Source organism: Salvelinus fontinalis, chromosome 20 (genome assembly GCF_029448725.1).
Source record: "Salvelinus fontinalis isolate EN_2023a chromosome 20, ASM2944872v1, whole genome shotgun sequence".
NCBI classification, from domain to species: domain Eukaryota; kingdom Metazoa; phylum Chordata; class Actinopteri; order Salmoniformes; family Salmonidae; genus Salvelinus; species Salvelinus fontinalis.
The window spans coordinates 26,652,648-26,668,048 of NC_074684.1; the positions used below are offsets into that span (position 1 = coordinate 26,652,648).

Sequence of the window (15,401 nt, forward strand, 5' to 3'; positions counted from 1 at the left end):
CTGCCACTTAAGATAAACATTGGATAAATTCTACAGGTCCCGTGGCAAACTAGGCATATGTATCACTTCGATTCCTTCCTATAGGACTTATTCCTATTTCATACAGTTGTTTATACAGTTGAAGTCGGAAGTTAACATACACTTAGGTTGGAATCATTAAAACTCGTTTTTCAACTACTTCACAAATTTCTTGTGAACAAACTATAGTTTTGGCAAGTCGGTTAGGACATCTACTTTGTGCATGACACAAGTAATTTTTCCAACAATTGTTTACAGACAGATTATTTCACTGTATCACAATTCCAGTGGGTCAGAAGTTCACATACACTAAGTTGACTGTGCCTTTAAACAGCTTGGAAAATTCCAGAAAATGTCATGGCTTTAGAAGCTTCTGATAAATGATGCCAATTAGCCCGAGTCAATTGGAGGTGTACCTGTGGATGTATTTCAAGGCCTACCTTCAAACTCAGTACCTCTTCGCTTGACATCATGGGAAAATCAAAAGAAATCAGCCAAGACCTCAGAAAAATAATTGTAGACCTCCACAAGTCTGGTTCATTCTTGGGAGCAAGGATAGAAAATGTGTGGGCAGAACTGAAAAATGTGTGCGAGCAAAGAGGCCTACAAACCTGACTCAGTTACACCAGCTCTGTCAGGAGGAATATGGGAAGCTTGTGGAAGGCTACCCGAAACTTTTGACCCAAGTTAAAAAATTTAAAGGCAATGCTACCAAATACTAATTTAGTGTATGTAAACTTCTGACCGACTGGGAATGTGATGAAAGAAGTAAAAGCTAAAATAAATAATTCTCTCTACTATTATTCTGACATTTCACATTTTTTAAATAAAGTGGTGATCCTAACTGGCCTAAAACAGGGAATTTTTACTAAGATTAAATATCAGGAATTGTGAAAAACTGAGTTTAAATGTATTTGGCTAAGGTGTATGTAAACTTCCGGCTTCAACTGTAAGTGCAGTGCATACACAACATCGATTGTTATCTAATTAAATGTATCTTTAAACCACAAAAAATTGTAGCCCCTAATGGATTGAGCACCATTTCAAGCTAAGCATAGAGAAGGTCACGTGTTCTCAAACTACGATCCGTGGAGGTACTGCAGGTGGTCCGTTCTCATATACACACACACCTACTCATTCAAGGGTTTATCTGTATTTTTTTTTTAAACTATTTTCTACATTGCAGAATAATAGTAAAGACATCAAAACTATGAAATAACACATATGAAGCCAAAGGGTGGCTTCTGTGAAGAATCTCAAATATAAATATATTTTGATTTGTTAAATACTTTTTTGGTTACTACATGATTCCATAGTTTTGAATGAGTAGGTGTGTCCAAACTGTTGAATAGTACTGTGTGTATGTATATATATTTTTTTTTATCATCTTATTGTCCTGCTGAAAGGTGAATGTCTCCCAGTGTCTGTTGGAAAGTAGACAGAACCAGATTTCCTACTAGGAAAAGCATACCCATAACATGATGCAGCCACCACCATGCTTGAAGATATGAAGAGTGGTACTCAGTGATGTGTTGGATTTGCCCCAAACATACCGCTTTATAAAGCTCCTTAATTTTCCACATTTTTTTTGCAGTTTTACTTTAGTGCTTTATTGCAAATAGGATGCATGTTTTGAATACTTTTATTCTGTACAGGTGTCTTCTTTTCACTCCATCATTTAAGTCATTATTGTGGATTCACTACAATGTTGTTAATCCATCCTCAGTTCTATCACAGCCATCAAACTCTGTAACTGTTTTAAAGTGACCATTGGCTTTATTGCAAAATCCCTGAGCGGTTTCCTTCCTCTCCGGCAACTGAGTTAGGAAGGACGCCTGTAATCTTTGTAGTGACTTGGTGTATTAATACACCATCCAAAGTGTAATTAAGAATGTCACCATGCTCAAAGGGATTTTTAATGTTAGCTTTTTTTATTTTAGCCATCTACCAATACGTGCTCTTCTTTGCAAGGCATTGGAAAACCTCCCTGGTCTTTGTGGTTGAATTGGTGTTTAAATCATTTTATACTGAGTGTACAAAACATTAAGGATACCATCCTAATATTGAGTTGCACCCCACCTTTATGACCACAGAACAGCCTCAATTCATTGGGGCATGGGCTATACAAGGTGTCGAAAGCGTTCCACAGGGATGCTGGCCCATGTTGACTGGAATGCTTCCCACATCTGTGTCAAGTTGGCTGGATGTCCTTTGGGTGGTGGACTCTTCTTGATACACAAGGGAAATTGTTGAGCGTGAACAACCCAGCAAAGTTGCAGCTCTGGACACACATTTAAACCAGTGGCACCTACTACCATACCCTGTCCAAATGCACTTAAATCTCTTGTCTTGCCCATTCACCCTCAATGGCACACATACACAATCCATGTCTCAGTTGTCTCAAGGCTTAAAAAACCTTTAAGAACCTGTCTCCTCTTCATATACACTGATTGAAGTGGATTTAACAAGTGACATCAATAAGAGATCATAGCTTTCACCTGGATTCACCTGGTCAGTCTGTCATGGAAAGAGCAGGTGTTCTTAATGTTTTGAACATCCCAGTGTGTGTGGGGTACAGAGATCTGGTTGTCATTTAAAAAAATCATGTTAAACACTATTATTACACACAGAGTGAGTTCATGCAACTTATTATGTGACTTGTTGAGCACATTTTTACTCCTGAACGCATTTAGGCTTGCCGTAACAAAGGAGTTGAATACTTATTGATTCAACATATTTCAGCTTCTCATTTTTTATTAATTTGTACAAATTTCTAAAAACATAATTCAACTTTGACATTATGGGGTATTGTGTGTAGGCCAGTGACACAGAATCTAAATGTAAATCAAAAACATCAAAAGTCAAGGGGTGTGAATACTTTCTGAAGGAACTGTAGGTGCCGGTAAGATATACATTGTGATTGTCATGATTCTATATGTATTGCGATTTGATACTGTGATTTTATTTGCGATTTAATGTTCCAAAACATATTGCTCACTATATGTCTGCTGCAGAGAAACGAGAGAATGAAAAAAAAATGTTTTGATGTTGGCTCACTATTTAAAAAGAAGATGGAGACGAAGCTATAGGATGAACAACATCTGAGTTAATACCTAACAATAATAAATCATATTTTAACAAATCTATACTTTTAGTCAAAGTATCGGTATAATATTGTCTAAAATAATATTACGATATGTAACTGTATCAATCCCCCCATCACTATGAGCTATCATCATCACTTTGGCATAAATCGTAGCCTATCTTCCATTGACATTTCCATAATTTAGGGCTACTCAAAATTTTGAGCAAATCGCATGGATCTCAACTAAGGATTCCACACACTGAAAAGGAACCTTTACTAGGACCCAGTCTGTGCAGTCTGTCCTTTGTCAACTAAAACCTAAGACAACATCCCCCTACGGCCAGTCCCTCGAGTGCTACACAGACAGCCGAAATCTCGTTCTCACAATCTTCTCTTTTCAGGCGTACAGTAATCTCTCTGCTGTGTGATGTCGTCCCGACACAGATACACCACAGATTATTCAATGTGCACATACCACACAAAGTATGCGTCCCAAATGGCACCCTATTCCATTTGTAGTGCACTACTTTTGACCAGGGCCCATAGGGTAGCACACTATATTAGGGAATAGGGTACCTTTTAGGACACAACATAGACACTCCACAGCCACCAGACAATGAATAGAGAGGAAGCCTCACAAGCCTCACAATACCCCATAATGTCAAATGGTCTGAAGACACTCAGATAGCAAGTCAGAGACACACTGAGAACCAGGAGTTCCCATTTCCCAAGAGCCCATCCATCTTATCTAGCCAACGTGAACATGGAAAACACTGAGGCAATGACTGGAGCCAAATGGAACTGTCAGGAAAACAGTGGTGGCCTCTCTTTCACACAGCTAGCTTGGGCAACAACATTAGGCCCAAGCAGACACACACACACTCAGAGTCCCAAACGGCACCTTATTCCCTATATAGTGTACAAAACTATGGGCCAGGTCAAAAGTAGTGCACTACAGTATGTAGGGAATAGGGTGCCATTCGGGATCCAGACAGTCTGGAGGCCCCAAGCTGCTTATCCCACTGTCTCTTAAAAGCACTAGTTAAGTTTCAGCATCGGTACAGGAGGAATAGCAACACAGGGGAGACGCAGGATTAGTAAAAGCTATACATGATCCATGGCCATAGTTATTCTATACTCCATCTTCAAAGTAATGACTAGGGATGTCGGGTTTGAAATTAAAGCTTCTTTTAGTAATACTACTTGTTCACGTTACATTTAACAACTTCAGATTCTACAAAACTATAAAATAAAGTTACTAGCGAAAGTCAGGATAATCACTTATCACTTGTACATAACTGGCTCGTTCTTTCTCTACTTCTACTGGAACTTGCAGTCAAAAGCGTAATCCAATACTAACAATACAACAAAAATATGTATGTAGTTCCCTCAAACTCCAACACACAAATTCTAATACAATTACATATGTAAACAACTCTAAAAGAAAATATATCTTTAGATACAGCTCAATGAATTAACTTAAACATTACCTCTGTAACGCATTAAAGTTACAACATAGAGGCAGTAAATTATTGACGCTGCAGTGAATGCTGAATGCTCATCCCATGGGTGAGGCAAAATGTCCCACTATTCCATCTATAGAACAGAGAACCATAATGTTTCTGTGTATAAAAATTGCCAAACAATGTCCCTCAATGACAACAGAAAAAAACAGACTGTAGTCTATAATATTTCCTTTTATGTCACAGGGTTGGGACTAGGGAAAGTGCTGGTTTAATATGGGTCAAGGTTTCCCTTAATAAAGCTACCTAATGAGCAACCAGGGATGGGCTTGGCCAAGGCAATCATAGAGAATAAATAATTGCATATATTACAAATGAAACCTCCTCATGCTTCAGTCAACAGCAAATCCTTTGTCTGGACTCATAGCTTAGAGCACTAGATGACTGCAGACAGAGTGAAAATAATGTCAATATTTCTAATCCACTACAGAGAAGCAAATAACTGATATTGATTGAATAGGCCTCGGTCTAGCCTGTGTGTCATCTATCTGTATGTAGGCCTATTCAGACTTCGGCACTGGTATAAAAATATTCATTGTTGTGGAAACAACTATCAAACTGATACTGAATCAGGCCAACTCCCCAAATATTATCTATCCCCATCAGTAACAACTAAATCAGATACTGTAACTGTAGTGTGTGCACTGTAGACTTAACTATGTAGGCTAAATGTCCTTAGAGCAATAGTACAGACTTTATAGAACCCTGACCTGTTCCCCAGACGTGCTACTTTGTCACGGACCTTCTGTTTTCAACTCTCTCGCTCTCTCTACCGCACCTGCTGTCTCGAACTCTGATTGCTCAGCTATGACAAGCCAACTGACATTTACTCCTGAGGCGCTGACCTGCTGCACCCTCTACAACTACTGTGATTATTATTTGACCCTGCTGGTCATCTATGAACGTTTGAACATCTTGGCCACGTACTGTTATAATCTCCACCCAGCACAGCCAGAAGAGGCCACACCTCAGAGCCTGTCCTCTCGGTTTCCTCCTAGGTTCCTGACTTTCTAGGGAGTTTTTCCTAGCCACCGTGCTTCTACATCCGCATTGCTTGCTGATTGGGCTTTTAGGCTGGGTTTCTGTACAGCACTTTGTGACATAAACGGATGTAAAAAGGGCTTTATAAATAAACGTGATAAGAGACCATAACTCCATTCCATAAAGAGGCCTTGGGTTGAGTTTCCAAAGGTCAGAAACACCTGATCTATAGTACTGGCACCAGGGACGAGGTATGTTACTATGGTTACACTGACTACCTGCCTTAATGATGGGCTGGGTTCATTTGCATCTATGTTGCCGGCTAAATCACTTAAGGCATGAAGTTATGCAATCAGGCCAAGTTCACAGCGGAGACATGGAGGGAGAAAAATGTATGAATGAACTGAAGATTCGAGCCCACTCGCAAAACTCAACAGTTTGATGTGATGAAAGACCCATGTCAAGTAGGTCTGTCATAGACAGTAGAGGCTCAGTCAGTACAGAGGCTCACCTCAGCCATTTGGTCTGGAAAGGGAAGAAATAAAACATTCCATGACGGTGTCATCCTTCATATCAGATCAATAGAAACAGGTCACGGCACATCATTTCCACTACATAGCTTACCTACTATAGAACCTGGTTTGTTGTTCTGTGTGCTAATAGCAAAATGAGAGAAAAACAAAACTACTAGCCTTTTACAGCCAAAGCTCAAACCTCCATTGTTCTCCCATTTACAACCCTGATCCTGCACAACAAAGCTGGTTTGGTGGGGTTTTGAATAGAGGTCAACCGATTAATCGGCATGGTCGATTAATTAGGTCCGATTTCAAGTTCTCATAACAACTGGTAATCAGCCTTTTTGGACGCAGATTATGGCCGATTACATTGCAATCCACAAGGAGACTGCGTGGCAGACTGACCATCTGTTACTCGAGTGCAGCATCAAAAGGACCTTGTGGCTGCAAGGAGCCAAGGTAAGTTGCTAGCTAGCATTAAACTTATCTTAAAAAAAACAATCTTCACATAATCACTAGTTAACTACACATGGTTGATGATATTACTAGGTTAACTAGCTTGTCCTGGGTTGCATATAATCAAAACGGTGCCTGTTAATTTATCATCGAATCACAGCCTATTTCACCTTTGCCAAGCGGGTGATGATTTAACTAAAGCACATTCGCGAAAAAAAGCACAATCGTTGCACAAATGTACCTAACCATAAACATTATAATAAACACACAGAAATACGAGCCCTTGGTCATTTAATATGGTAAAATCCGGAAACTATAATTTCAAAAACAAAACGTTTATTCTTTCAGTGAAATACGGAACTGTTCCGTATTTTATAGAACAGGTGGCAACCCTAAGTCTAAATATTGCTGTCATAATTATGTAAAATTCTTTCGTTAAAATCAATACACAGAAGTATTATTTTTTTTCAACTGCATATTTAGTTAAAAGAAATGCATGTTAGCAGGCAATATTAACTAGGGAAATTGTGTCACTTCTCCTGCGTTCAGTGTAAACAGAGTCAGGGTATATGCAGCAGTTTTGGCCGCCTGGCTCTTTGCGAACTGTGTGAAGACCATTTCTTCCTAACAAAGACCATAATTAATTTGCCAGAATTTTACATAATTATGACAGCAATATTTAGACTTAGGGTTGCCACCCGTTCTATAAAATACAGAACAGTCCCATATTTCACTGAAAGAATAAATGTTTTGTTTTTTAAATGATAGTTTCCGGATTTTACCATATTAAATTACCAAGGGCTCGTATTTCTGTGTGTTTATTATAATTAAGTCTATGATTTGATAGAGCAGTCTGACTGAGCGGTGGTAGGCAGCAGCACGCTCGTGAGCATTCATTCAAACAGCACTTTACTGCGTTTGCCAGCCGCTCTTAGCTGTGCTTGTAGCACAGCGCTGTTTATGACTTCAAGCCTATGAACTCCCGAGATTAGGCTGGCAATACTAAACTGCCTATAAAAACATCCAATAGTTAAAGGTATATGAAATACAAATGGTAGAGAGAGAAATAGTAAATTCCTACAATACCTACAACCTAAAACTTAACTGGGAATATTGAAGACTCATGTTAAAAGGAACCACCAGCTTTCATATGTTCTCATGTTCTGAGCAAGGAACGTAAACGTTAGCTTTTTTACATGGCACAAATCCAGACAGCTGATGTTCTGAAAGAACTGCAAAATCTGTCTCCCTCTCTTTCTAAAATTATCCACCAAAATTGTTGCAATCCCTATTACTAGCCTATTCTCTCTTTCGTATCGTCTGAGATCCCCAAACATTGGAAAGCTGCCGCGGTCATCCCCCTCTTCAAAAGGGGGAGACACTCTAGACCCAAACTGTTATAGACCTATATCCATCTCGCCCTGCTTTTCTAAAATCTTCGAAAGCCAAGTTAATAAACAGATCACCGACCATTTCGAATTTTAATTTTTCACCTCTAGGAACTATTTATTGCCTACCTCCCTACTCTTCTACTTTTGCACAAACTGTACATAGATTTGTATTTTATTTTGTGTTATTGACTGTACGTTTGTTTGTGTGTAACTCTGTGTTGTTGTTTTTGTCGCACTGCTTGCTTTATCTTGACCAGGTCGCAGTTGTAAATGAATACTTGTTCTCAACTGGCCTACCTGGTTAAATAAAGGTGAAATAAAAAAAATGTGCACTTTTACTTTCTTCTCCAGCACTGTGTTTTTGCATTATTTAAACCAAATTGAACATGTTTAATTATTTATTTGAGATTAAATTGATTTAATTGATGTATTATATTAAGTTAAAATAAGTGTTAATTGTTCATTCAGTATTGTTGTAATTGGCATTATTACAAATATATAAAATAAAAAAAATAGGCATCAGCTTTTTTTGGTTCTCCAATAATCGGTATCGAAAAATCATAAATCGGTCGACCTCTAGTTTTTAATGTGTGTGAACATACAACAAGAGTCAGAGGTGTCAGATGCAGCACCTGGGGGAGCAGTCTGGGTAGCCTACACACCACATACAGTGTAAGGTGGCACTCCTCAGTCCTCATCACATTGAACAGAGACTTTAGTCTTCTCACTGGGGCATGACTAAATCAGCTCACAATCCACTAATTACAAAAGGCACACGGGTGAGCCAATGAGGTCTGGATGGAATCCACCACAGAGTATCATACCCCTCAGAAACACGATCTTTGCAGTCCTCATTCCGTCATCATTGGCACCCACATACACACTGTGGTGGTTAGGCAACCTATTCCCAATTTAGTGCACTACCCATAGGGCCCCTGGTCAATAGTAGTGTACTATTTAGGAAATAGGCTGCCATTTGGGAGTTAACCAGTGTCTGATGAAAGGGTTACAATAACCCTGGTCCCATGGTGTGGGGGATGTTGTTTTACCATCAAGACACTGAGGGCAGCAGTCAAATAAGAAACCAGTGAGATTGCACTTTACAGCTTTAAAAACCTGTGTTTTATAGTAAACGTACAGAGTCATTGAATCCAAAAGTCCTTTAATATAATTGTATTGCTGTTGCTCATCAATAATGGTCCAATAATATGGAGGAATTTGCATTGTTAAAGCTTGACCCACAGTGGTTATAACAGAAAAGAAAAGGGGATATTTAGCCTGCTGTATCCTACAAGCAATAGCTATACACTAGGTAAAAGTAGACATTTCCAGTGGTCTTCAAATGTTTTTTAAGAAAGGTGAAACCGGCAGTGCATGGTCGTAAAGTGAATATTTCCTGAAAGGAAATGTAAAGTGAATATTTCCTGAAAGGACTTTGAACGGCCTCAACTTTTACTAGCAGGATGTCAACACAGGTGCAACGCCTCTGTCACAAAGACCAGCAACACCGTGACTGATAGCAATTCACACTCTCATAAAAATAAAACAGGTATGGAAATGACAAAAGATCAAAGTCCCCCCAAAAACGGAGACAAATCCTTTTCTGTTGGCAACGCCTGCAGACAGTGGGATCAATGGAAAAATGGTGAACTAGGCACCTCTAGTTCTTTCCATCAATTTTCTGTCTGGTCTGTCAGTCACAGAACAGCATAGCCTATTGCACACACTGAATTCTCATTTAACCATGTAACATTTTTGATTTAGGACATTACTCATCTGAGAACACAGGCATGAGTTATTGCAATCCATAACGAGAGCACACGTACCTGTGTGTCCATATGAAAACTCCTGTTTATTTTTTAAGCAATAGGTAGGCTAGATGCTTGCCCATGCTTCAATTGGTTACTCAGTTGGTTCTCTTGCCACACACAACAGTACGCCTGTGTGTGTGGGTGAGAAGAAAACGAACGAGCTACAAAACCGGAACACTTCGGTCAGGACACAAGGGTTCCATCAATCCTCAAGCAATTGCGTTGATGGTGCATAACTGTTAGGATTATATTGTAATGGAACCATTCGTTGGAACGGTTATAAAAACTGTTATCGCATTATCTGATCTGATGTACGCAGCAGTGCATGCTCTGCAGCTGGGAAATGACAACTCTAGAGCGGTGTAATGAACCTTCAATGATACCCAGACACTGTTCTGTCTCGGAGCGTGTCAAATATCGAATTGACCAGCTAAATGTTGAACTCATTGGAAACCAGTAAAGTTAATGTTTTCTAAAAGGGAGTATTTCTTTGAGCGAAAATCAGAACAAAAGTCTACATTCCAGGATGCTGTGTTTACGGTTTTCCCTATGGAAGAATACGTGTGATGGCAATCGTCTCCTGCGTTTTGACAGCCTCCATTGGCATCAATGTAGCCTGCTAATGTTAGCCAACAAGCTAGCGAAGATAACTCCCGTGTACAACTAGCTACCAATATTTAAAAAGCTTTCAACAATTGCATTGAATTTAGTTTGTAAGGGTAAAAAAAATGCTCGCAGACATTACCTACCTCGTATCCTCTTCAACCAGTGCAGCCCGATACTTGTTTATAAAAGTGGAAGTTTCCCCAATAGACTGCCGGGTGTAGATCCAACCTCCGATCTCCCCTTCCTGCAGCAACCTTCGACTCGCTCACAAATCCAAGGAATTGGCCATGACGTCACTTGACGTTTGGACAGTTGTACACATTTAGATTATATGTATCCCATTATCTTTTTAAACTGTCTACGCAGCCATGTGGTTCAATAGCCACTTAGCCAGACTTATTTCTCAGCAATTATGCCACTACAGGGTTCGGGAAAATGCACAGCATTGCAGACCAAGTTTCCAGACAACTTGGGCATCATACATTTTTGAGTGACCCAGTAACATTAAAGTACCCTCCCCTAAAGAAGTCATCCAATACCAGATTGAAAGCTGATAGCTGCAGGGTGAGTGCATCACATTAGAGAATCACCTGAGAGGAGGCCAGAGCTACATCTGCTTCATGTTTCTGTACACACAGACAATGGTGCCTCCTAATGTGTGCATTCTGCCCCGAGAACCTGTTGGCTCCTCACTGGTGTGTCCCTTTAATATCTCCATTCTCCTGAAGTGTGCACATAAATTAAAACCATAGGATTGTAGAAGCATGGACTATTGGGAGCTTCCACCATGTTTCTTATACCACTCATTTCAAGGACAAGGGAAGTGAACAAGACAAGTGCTTACTTTGGGAGGAAAGACAAAGCACAAATATATCACACTCCACACCTGGTGAGGTGAGCAAGTTCATTGGCCACCTTGTATCATGTACATATGAAAGGCAATTTCAGGTTGTGCTAGAGGAAATGTTTGTCTATTCACCAGCCAACTGGGGCCAGCCCTCATGAAAAACAAGGCTAGCTGTGCAAACACAATCATAGGCCTATCCTCCATGGAAACTATGATGACTGGTTGTGTGGCAGAATTGGTTTGGATGCACTTGACATTTCAGTGGACAATAGATACTGTCCGTCACATCACAGAGGACAAGTGTGAGGGTGCATTGATCCAACTTTAGCTTGTAAAATATTTACACAACATTGTCCGTGACCATAACCGCAGTGAAGGCATCTCTAGGTTATTCTCTCATGGTTAGCGTCCCAAATGGCACTATTCCCTATATAGGGCACTATTTTTGACCAGAGCTCTGGTCAAAAGTAGTACACTAACTACATGGGGCTCTGGTCAAAGTAGTGCACTACATAGGAAACAGGGTGCCATTTGGGATACAGCCTTAGTTTTAAAACACCCATCAGGATAGAACGTGGGAATGAATGCAAAGCTTCTATGAACTCAAAAAGCTACACATACCTAGAAAAGGAGAGGAAAGCCTCATTCTGCTGTTTTAACATACTCCTTCACATACAGTATCTTTAAGATCAATGTGATTAAAACAAATAATTAACACCTCTGAATATACATGGAGCTTACTTTGAGCTAGGGTTATATAAAATAAAAGCTTTTTAGAAAATAAAGATCTATAAAACTGCTGTGGTCCGTCATGTACACACCCACTAAATAAACAGTGGACAAAACATTAAGAGCATTGGGTTCCTAATATTGGGTTGCACCTCTGCCTTTTGCACTCAGAACAGCCTCAATTCTTTAGGGTATGGTCTTTCTCTACAAGGTGTCGAAAGCGTTCCACAGGCATGCTGGCCCATGTTGACTCCAATGCTTCCCACAGTTGTGTCGAGTTGGGTGGTGGACCATTCTTGATACACACGGGAAACGGTTGTGTGAAAAACCCAGCAGCGTTGCAGTCCATGACACACTAAAACCGGTGCGTCTGGTACCTGCTACCATACCCCGTTCAAAAAGCACTTAAATATTTTGTCTTGCCCATTCACCCTCTGAATGGCACACACAATCCATGTATCAATGATTAAAAATCCTTTAACCTGTCTCCTCCCCTTTATCTACACTGATTGAAGTGGATTTAACAATTGACATCAATAAGGGATCCTAGCTTTCACGTGGACAGTCTGTCACTCAATGTATATCCCTGTATAAACCAATTTGTAAGTCGCTCTGGTTAAGAGCGTCTGCTAAATGACTTAAATGTAAATGTAAACTGTCAAAACCCAATCATCCCTAGATAATGATAGATCATAACAGCAGTTATTTGTTCAAACAATGGAAGACAAGCAGCTCTCTGGAGGACCTATTTTACATCCCATCCACCCCAGGTGACCAGATGAAGCAACTAGGCAAAATGCACTAATAACCAAAAGGTTGCAAGATCGAATCCCCGAGCTGACATGGTAAAAAAAATCTGTCGTTCTGCCCCTGAACAAGGCAATTAACCCACTGTTCCTAAGCCGTCATTGAAAATAAGAATGTTCTTAACTGACTTGTCTAGTTAAATAAAGGTAAAATAAATAAATAGTTTAGCCAGTGCTTGTTAAATCCCTACTACCAGAGTGGATGGATCTTGAGCATTAAACACAGACACGAGCACATCACTTGCTCTTTATAACATACTGTATGCCAGTATTTTTCTCTGCATAAAAAAATTCTGAATTGGGTGCACCTTTTCCCTAGTAAAATATTTGACAGTTACTGTTATAGAATACATGAGATGATGTCATCCCAGGTTCAATATCTCGTTATACTAGTTCAATGCTCTAACCACTAGGCTACCTGCCGCCCCATTAATGAGAGGTATGGATATAAATTACAAATAACTGCCAGTTCAGTCTCAGTCGAAAGCATAAACACGATGCGAGAGCAGCACAACGGTATATTCTGCACAGATCCTTCCGGAAAATAACATTTATGAAGAAAACATAACTAACCTATGGATGATGATCTTCATGTAGAGCACGGCATCAAAAACTATCAATTACTAAGGCAGCAAAAAACTTCCAGAATATATACATGTTTTATTCAATACAAATTTAAAATGTTTTGTTTTGTTGTCAATGGAAGGAATATGGCTGTTAAGAAATAATGGAGATGGAGAGTAATCCAGCAGTGTACAACCAGGCTTGGCCCTGGCAGCAGGCAGGCAGACCTCCATCCAGTCTGGGCCCAGCAGCAGGCAGGCATACCTCCAGATCCCCATCCAGGCTTGGCCAAGGCAGCAGGCAGGCAGACCTTCATCCAGGCTTGGCCCCGGCAGCAGGCAGACAGACCTCCAAGGCTTTGCCAGGCAGCGGGAGACCCACCCGATAGATAGGACCATCATGTCAAAGTAAAAGAGGTAAGTAGGTAGCAGTGTCGGACTAGACAGCGCACCTCAGGGGCTGACAGGCAGGTTCTGAATCTCTACACCTTCCCCTGTATCCTCTTCTCCCACCTCCTGTTCTCCAGGGGAGCCTTTGGCTGAGCCCTGGCCCGCCTCCATCTCCTGTTGAGCTTGGATATTTAAGATGAGCTCCTTGATCTCTTCGCGTTTCGTCTTCATACGTTGCTGCGGGAACCATTCCTCCAGGTTCACCGGGAGATGAAAGCTGGTAAGTGGATTCTGAATGGGAGCCCAAAATCATGATTATTTTGGATTCAGGCCGAAGTCCTATTTTCAGAGTGGTGCAAGGTAGAAATGAAGCTTCCAAATCAATAGTCTAAAGCCCTGGTTCATGCAATTGCTCAATTGATTAACAACCACTGCAGGTAATTCAGTTAAATAAAATATACAGTGCATTCGAAAAGTATTCAGACCCCTTCCCTTTTTCAACATTTAGTTACGTTACAGCCTTTTTTAAAATTAGACTGATCGATCTACACACAATACCCCATAATTGTTTGAAATGTTTGATAATGTATTAAAAATAAAAAGATACCTTATTTACATAAGTATTCAGACCCTTTGCGATGAGCTCAATTTCGAGTCCCAGGTGCATCCTGTTTCCATTGATCATCCATCAGATGTTTCTACAACTTGGAGTGCACCTGTGGTAAATTCAACTGATTGGACATATGGAAAGGCACACACCTGTCTATATAAGGTCCCAAAGTTGCCAGTGCATGTCAGAGCAAAAACCAAGCCATAAGGTCAAAGGAATTGTCCATAGAGCTCCAAGACAGGATTGTGTTGAGGCACAGATCTGAAGAAAGGTACAAAAACATTTCTGCAGCATTGAAGGTCCCCAAGAACACAGTGGCCTTCATCATTCTTAAATGGAAGAAGTTTGGAACCACCAAGACTATTCCTAGAGCTGGACGCACAGCCAAACTGAGCAATCAGGGGAGAAGGGCCTGGGTCAGGGAGGTGACCAAGAACCCGATGGTCACTTTGACAGAGCTCCAGAGTTCCTCTGTGGAGATGGCAGAACGTTCCAGAAGGACAACCATCTATGCAGCTCTGCACCAATCTGGCCTTTATGGAAGTGGCCAGATGGAAGCCTCTCCTCATTAAAAAAGGCACGAGAGCCTGTTTGGAGTTCGCCAAAAGGAACGTAAAGGACTCTCAGACCATGAGAAACAAGATTCTCTGATCTGATGAAACCAAGATTGAAATATTTGGCCTGAACGCCAAGCGTCACATCTGGAAGAAACCTAAAACCATCCCTACAGTGAAATATGGTGGTGGCAGCATCATGCTGTGGGGATGTTTTTCAGCAGCAGCGACTGGGAGACAAGTCAGGATCGAGGGAAAGATGAGTGGAGCAAAGTACAGAGAGATCCTTGATGAAAACCTGCTCCAGAACACTGAGGATCTCAGACTGGGGCGAAGGTTAACCAGCAGGACAATGATCCTAAGCACACAATGCAGAAGTGGCTTCGGAAACAAGTCTGTGAATGTCCTTGAGTGGTCCAGCCAGAGCCCGGACTTGAACCCGATTGAACATCTCTGGAGAGACCTGAAGATAGCTGTGCAGCGACACTCCCCATCCAACCTGACAGAGCTTGAGAG

General features: G+C 40.7%; 2 protein-coding genes across 13 annotated transcripts in view; both read right to left on the reverse strand.

The window, feature by feature from the left end:
• LOC129817598 (unconventional myosin-VI-like) overlaps window positions 1–10,831 on the reverse strand; it is a 129,747-nt gene extending 118,916 nt beyond the window's left edge. For 2 of the 6 annotated variants that reach the window (XM_055873018.1, XM_055873014.1), the window contains exon 1: window positions 10,530–10,824. The gene's annotated coding sequence lies outside the window, so the exon portion shown is untranslated. Of the gene's footprint in view, window positions 1–9,795; window positions 9,913–10,525 lie in introns of those variants that run through there. The other 4 variants (XM_055873017.1, XM_055873015.1, XM_055873016.1 and 1 more) reach the window with 4 other exon arrangements.
• A 2,577-nt stretch (window positions 10,832–13,408) lies between these two features.
• The window catches only part of LOC129817600 (sentrin-specific protease 6-like), a 36,292-nt gene continuing 34,299 nt past the window's right edge, over window positions 13,409–15,401 (reverse strand). For all 7 annotated transcript variants that reach the window (XM_055873026.1, XM_055873027.1, XM_055873021.1 and 4 more), the window contains one exon: window positions 13,409–14,012. In XM_055873026.1, coding sequence (XP_055729001.1) covers window positions 13,785–14,012 — 228 coding nt within the window. In that variant the 3' untranslated portion in view covers window positions 13,409–13,784. The remainder of the gene's footprint in view (window positions 14,013–15,401) is intronic.